This window comes from Plasmodium fragile (genome assembly GCF_000956335.1).
Source record: "Plasmodium fragile strain nilgiri unplaced genomic scaffold supercont1.29, whole genome shotgun sequence".
Classification (NCBI taxonomy): Eukaryota; Apicomplexa; class Aconoidasida; order Haemosporida; family Plasmodiidae; genus Plasmodium; species Plasmodium fragile.
Window position 1 is genome coordinate 283,947 of NW_012192609.1, and position 6,654 is coordinate 290,600.

Consider the following 6,654-nt stretch of genomic DNA (forward strand, 5'->3'; position numbering starts at 1 on the left):
GGCGAAGGCAAAAAAGGAGTTTTTTTTTTTTTTTTTTTTTTTTTTTTTTTTTTTTTTTTTTTTTAATTTATTTTTCCAAATTAAATAAATACAATTAAAATGCAAAAAAAACTGTAAAACATATTTCGCATTTTCCTTGTTTTTTTTTTTGTTTTTTCTTTTACCCTCGATATGCATATTTACCTGTATATATATATATGCCAACGCTTTAGCATTTTAACGTACGCATTTTTTTCATCATACATAACTCTCTGTACATTATTGATACGCGTGTTAACCATACGCTTACGACACGTACGGCCTGACATTAGCATGTATATTGACATACGTGTACTTATTGCGCATACCGCCGTTTGTGTAAAGTTTATGCTGTTGGGACATTATTTCTGAGTTTTGTCATCTGGCCATCCGTCATAGCTGTTGACCGTACATAGTTACCGCTCTTCATCGCTCGTTCACATTCCGCTACTCGTGCCTCCCCCCCTCTTAATCACAGCATTACAATTGCATAAGGGTTTCCACCCCAATTTAGCTCGCAGAGCTTAGCAAAGAGATCCAACATTATCGTATTTTAACCCACTTTATCTTAGTTATTTTCCTTGTTTCCAAAATGCGACCATGTGATCCGAATTCAGCTTTCTTTGGGTTTATGGGGATCGCGGCGTCCTCCATCTTTTCGAGTAATCTTTTTTATTCCTTTCTTTTTTATTCCTTTTTTTTTTTCCTTTTTTTTTTTTTGGTTGAGAAGGAATTCATTTCCCCAACGCCAATACATGGATGTGGTTTTGCAACAATCTGCGTGATCAAGTTGTGCATCTTCAGTTGCTAAAGTTGGGGGGACTAATTTATTCACCCTGCGTGTACTCTGTCCTGCCCATCCCCCCCTTTGTTTATATTATCATGTGCAGTGTTGATGTACGTGGGAAGTTGTGCACACCGTGCAATGTAAATTGTTTTCATGTTCATTCCTTTTCACCTCTACTCCCATCTCACTTCCTTTTGCAGATCTCGGGGCCGCCTATGGTACGGCCAAAAGTGGCGTAGGGGTGTGTAGCGTTGGTGTCATGAGGCCCGATTTAATCATGAAATCGATTTTGCCTGTGGTTATGGCTGGTGTCCTTGGAATCTACGGAATCATTATGTCTATCCTTATATATGGAAAAAGTTAGTGACACCTACACGCTCATCCATGAACCAGGGGCGTGCGCGCGAATTGATGAACAGTGGGATTCGCACGCGTTAAGGTGTTGGGTTCATTGGAGGCGATCTGCTGTTGTTATCGCTAAACATAGATGCATACGGGTACAACTGCACACTTATGAGTATGCCTATAGTCTCCCCCCCCTTTTTTTTTTGTTTTTTTTTTTCCTCCCTGCAGTGTCCCCCGCGGCAGAATATTCTACTTTTTCCGGATACACCCACCTGTCATCTGGACTCATAGTGGGACTGAGTTCATTGGTAAGGGCAAAATTTTCGAAACATATATCCTGGAGTGTGCACATAAGGGTGTACTGTTGCGTCCCATCACAACTGCGCCATTATGCCGCTGTGGTGTGTTGCGTGCGTGGATCCCCAAGTAGGTAGAACATGTGAGCCATTTTTTTTGTTTTTCCCGTTGTCTCCCCCATACTACAGGCCGCCGGGCTCGCTATAGGTATTGTTGGTGACGCTGGAGTAAGAGCCAATGCGCAGCAAAATAGATTATTCATCGGAATGATTTTAATTCTTGTCTTTTCGGAAACCCTGGCTCTATATGGTGAGAGCAATTGTGCGCTGCTGTCCGCCTTGGATACGAAACTGGAACTGGATGGCGCTCATGTGCATCTTATGTGGACGTTTTGTCTGACTTATCTGTACACTCCTAGATGTGCGTTCACTCTTCTTCCACGCACATGTGTTCTCTGTTCCATAGTGTGTTCCCCACCCCAACACACGAACATATGTGTGCATTATTCGCGCATCCGCTTTGTTCCCCCGCCCGCAGGTTTAATTATCGGCATTTACATTTCCATTTCCGACACTCCGAAGCTTTGTGCTGCCTATGCAACCATATAGGATGTCCCAATTTTTATTTATATTACGTGTTCTTTTTCGCGGGAAGTTACCCTCCCACTTTTTTTTTTTTTTTTTTTTTTTTATATGATACATACGGTTCGCCCAATTTATCGTGCGCATGGGCCATCAACCATCAGCCTGTGTTTTTTTTACCATTTTTGACGTCCAACGAGATAAGCTGCATACCACATAATTAAGTTGACAAAGGAACGCTCAGGGGCCCGCTCCAGGAGAGGAGTTTTTATTTGCGCAAATTTCCATTTTTTGGTGTATGTTATCAGTGCTGCGTGCGTGTAGGATGAACGGGAACAAGGCGCAAGGGCCGCGCACAACAAGGGCCAGGACAACAGCTCAGTAACACGCCCAGAGATGTCGCTAAACAGAACATGGAGCGCGCACCACCTTTAAGAGCATGCCCATTTTAAACCGGCGTGAGTATTTTTCACCATACGCGCGAACAGAGTTACAGTCTTATTAATGACACATATGTTTTCTACATGTGAATACATATATATATATACATGGTTATTTTTTTTTTTTTTCCATATATGCCCAAAGTAACAGTTCTTAAAAAAAAAAGTCAAAAATTATTAAAAAACAGAAAAGCGAAATGGAGGAAGCGGGTAAGCATGTTTTTTTTTTTTCTTGCAGCTGAGTACGGAATGGGAAGCGGCGTCCCCTTTTGTGTCTGCTAGTCCCTCCTCCCTTCTTACACTCCCTCGTTCCATGGAGGTAATTAGAAAATGTACCTGGCGAGGTTTTTACAGTTATGCCTCGTCTCCATAGCAACGGGGCCCTTTATCTTGGTTGCCTTCAGTTTGTTCTTCGATATAATGACAAAAGCATTGTCATCGAACTTGATGTAGCTACCATCTTTTCTCTTTGTTTCTTTTTTCCTGCGAACGATGATTCCCTTGGGAGTTTTTTCCTGAATGGTGCAATCGTTTGTTTTGTCTCGTACGGAAACTCGAATGCGATCTCCTATTTTTCCCGTGCCCCATTTGTTTTTGCCAATTCCGATTATACATGCTTTGATGACTCCACTGTTGTCTGCGCTTCGGACGATGGACTGTCTCCAGAGTCCGCTTAAGACCTGGGTCAGTTGCATCATTCGGGGGGGATACACAGTTTGGTGCAAGGGCACGCAGGGATGCTTACATACATGGGATTAAGTCTGTGCATAAACGCATGCATAGCTTACGGCTGGTCCCCTGCACAAATTCATATGTTTACTACACATAAAACGCAGTGCTCAGAGAAACTCACGCACCCTTTACGCACGCATAAGTAAACACGCCTTTGTTCCCTTCACCACGGTCGTTTTGTTTACACTCCCCGCTGTATCACCAGCAGCGTGTGGATGGGTTGTGCTAATTTACCCTTGCCGGGCTCTTTCGTACGTGCACCTGCGCAATGGCGTATATGGGAACATACGATCATGGGAAAAAAAGAAAAAACAGGGAATAACATTAATCAACCTTGACCTTATTAACATGGGCACGAAAAGTACGAAAAGAAGAGGAGAAAAAAAATAAAAAAATCACAAAATTTGGGAAAGCGCGGGGTGCTTACCGCTGTAAAGTCGAAACGGCCGCAGTGGAACGCGGCGTGAACTTTATACCCGCAATGGAACGCTGCGTCAATTTTATACCCGCAGCGGCTACGAACACATGATATCGCAATATAAGCATGGATGTTGTGCGGGATTTTTGAGCACAATTAAGGAGATTTTTTATAGACTCTTGAGGTACCTTCTTTCCCCTGTTCGCTTCGTTCAAATAAAAGAATGTTTCTGCCTGCACTTAACCACTGAGGCTAAGGGAGAAGTGCTACGCTAATTTGGGTACCTCGAATTAGTTGCCTAGGGCGCATGTCATTTTCATTGCATATAAGTATGCATACTCTAATGAGCACCGAGTCAGTTGAATAGTACACAGGTCACTTCTATGCTGTGAAAATTTTTGTTATCACTTTGATTACACACCTTAGTATTCGTCTGACACGTGGGTCTTGTTTTTTTTTTCTGTTTCCTTTATTCCTGTGCACATTATTCAAGTACACTTAGAACTTGCGTTATTGATGGTAAAATTCGTTCTCTTTTTTTTGATCATTGCAAGAAAAAAATAATAAACAAGGGGGCAATGCTTGAATTGTATTTTGCTATAGTCCTTTCTCTTTTTTTTTTTTCACATGCTCTTTTAAATGCTTCGAGGGGGGCGGGTGAATCGCATTAAGTGCTCATTTGATAAAGGAGCTCCCCTTTTGTATGAACCTTTCCTGTTTATAGCAATTTAGTGTGGACAAATTGTGCACAGTACTTGAATGTACGGGTTCAAGGTACAAGGTTCAGAGTATTAAGGGTTTCAGGTTCGGGGTGTTAAGGTTTAGGGTTCAAAGCTTCGTGCTGGTGGTTATAAGATTAAGGGTTCACGGCTCCAGGTGTACAGTTTGGGGTGTTAAGATTCAAGGTTCCACGCGTACTGCTGGTGGTTATGGAATTCCTGGGTTCATGTTTTTACCGTTTCATTGTACAAATATTATATTTACTCTTATAGTCTTAAGCGCACTACGAATTATATGGGACGATTATACATATAAGAAGAAAAATATATAGAATTACGTGCAAACAGCAAGACAGTCATATATTCACATATATAATTATAGAACAATGTTGTACATATGGCCTTCATCCGCTTCCTTGAAGAATATATAAAGAACGTAGGTTTCATAGCAGTTGCTATTCTTTATGCGTTTTCGCAGGTATTGATGTGACCGGTGTTGCAATAGCGGATGCTGATGTTGCATCAGTGAATGGCTGTATTATCGTTCAAATAATTGCCGTACGGAGCATAGTTATGAAGCAGAGACCAGAATTGTTGAAGTAAAAAAAGAAAAAGGACAAGAACTTTTTACACATTATAAAAGTACTTAGTACACACTGTATCTAGTATAGTCGTAGTATAGTACATGTTACCTATATGATGTGGCACATTATGAGTTATAAATATGAGAATATATATGCGTACATATATATGTATTTATGTAGGAAACAGGACGCATTCCGCTCAAAGAGTGCTCCCTGCGCATAATATCAATAGACAACGAATTACAGAAACAAACCGCGCTGTATGCGCGCAAACCATTTGTATTAGGAAGATATAAACAATATTATGGTTTAAAACAGAACACAGGAATATATGTTACAATTATGAATGAACCATATCATACACACAGTGCAAAAAGTCATAAGAAGGTAGACCTGATTCATATCTAAAATCATAACATTGAAGCTCCCTACCAGAAGTAGAAAACGAATGTTACTTATGGTTTGTTAGGTACTGTTGGTTTCCCATGTGCTTCTGATTTCTTAGGTACATTTGGGTTTTTGTTAGTTTTGGGCGGAGTTCTGGGCGTCAATTTTTTATTCGACTTTCTTGACCATTTCTTTCCACGAATACACAGGTATAACAGAATCAAGAGCACAACAACTATGCTTCCGCTAGCTGCAGAAATAAATATGATAATCCAAAGATCTTTAAGAACTGGTACGAAGTACAAGCAACCCACTGCTGTATTAAAAGCAGAATTGGACACACCGAAGCCTACCCATCTTTTATTCGTAGTTGAAATATGTTTCGTTGTACTGGAGCGTCCTGCGGGCTTCTTCGTCGCTTTTACGCCTTGTTCTTTATTCTGTGAGGCTGGTAATGGTCCATCTGATTCAACCGCAGGATTTTGTTCTTTAAATATTTTGCCTAAAGCGGTGTTCTTAAAAAATGCTCCAATAGGACTGACGGGAGATATACTTTGTTCTGGTGTTTGCTTATTAGTTTCACCATTTACTTGAGGTTCCTTGGGCTTCTCCGTTTTCTTTTTACTATGTTCCTTATTTTGTGGGGATGGTGCCAATGACCCTTCTGATGGAACCTTAGGATCGGATGATTCATACTTTTCAGTGGGCACCTTGGTCTCAGGACAGGAGTCTCCACTGGGATTAACGGGAAGTTTGTGACTTTGTTCTGGTGTTTGCACATCGGTTTCACCGTTCCCAGAAGGTTCTTCAGACTTCTTATCTGCTTTTGCGCCCTGTTCCTCATTTTTTGGGGACGTTGACAATCCTTCGGATTCAACCTTGGGATCTGATGATACGGACTTCCCCGCTGACGCGGTTTTCTTAGGTGTACCCTTACCAGGTTTAGCCAGAACTTTAGTTTGCTTTGGTGCTTGCATATCCAATTCAACCGTCAGTAATCTTCTCATCCTGACACCGGTGATGCTGTTTCCGACAGTTGTTGGATTCCATGATGTGCCGAAGTCATTTACCTAGTATATGAGAACAGGGGCGGATGTATTAGGAAGGTTATACAATACACAGGTATTTACATACAAGAAAAGAACGAAGAAGTGTTTTTAATTGTTAGGAGCACCAATAACATTATAATCATAAATGGGAATGCCCATTCTAAGGCAACCACAATTATTGTCGTACGTTTTCGGGATATTGCCAGGAGTACAACAGGATGATACATATGGAAAGCTTGACAGGGAACATCGTTTGGTTAGTTGTTTCCTTATCTTGAAAAAGGTTCAAAGGGCCTA

The 6,654-nt window shown here is 41.1% G+C and overlaps 3 protein-coding genes across 3 annotated transcripts; 1 reads left to right on the forward strand and 2 right to left on the reverse strand.

Moving 5' to 3' along the window:
• Nucleotides 1-610: 610 nt before the first annotated feature.
• AK88_02852 (V-type ATPase, C subunit) lies at nucleotides 611-2,055 on the forward strand (the record flags this gene model as incomplete). Its single annotated transcript, XM_012480475.1, has 5 exons — nucleotides 611-680; nucleotides 1,006-1,164; nucleotides 1,379-1,458; nucleotides 1,636-1,756; nucleotides 1,985-2,055. 5 exons carry the CDS (start codon nucleotides 611-613, stop codon nucleotides 2,053-2,055), a joined length of 501 nt encoding a protein of 166 aa, XP_012335898.1.
• A 736-nt stretch (nucleotides 2,056-2,791) lies between these two features.
• AK88_02853 (uncharacterized protein) lies at nucleotides 2,792-3,163 on the reverse strand (the record flags this gene model as incomplete). The annotated part of the gene is made up of 1 exon (XM_012480476.1): nucleotides 2,792-3,163. One exon carries the CDS (start codon nucleotides 3,161-3,163, stop codon nucleotides 2,792-2,794), a length of 372 nt encoding a protein of 123 aa, XP_012335899.1.
• A 2,213-nt stretch (nucleotides 3,164-5,376) lies between these two features.
• On the reverse strand, nucleotides 5,377-6,315 carry AK88_02854 (uncharacterized protein; the record flags this gene model as incomplete). Its single annotated transcript, XM_012480477.1, has 1 exon — nucleotides 5,377-6,315. The coding sequence occupies one exon, from the start codon at nucleotides 6,313-6,315 to the stop codon at nucleotides 5,377-5,379; it is 939 nt and encodes a 312-aa protein (XP_012335900.1).
• Nucleotides 6,316-6,654: the final 339 nt, after the last annotated feature.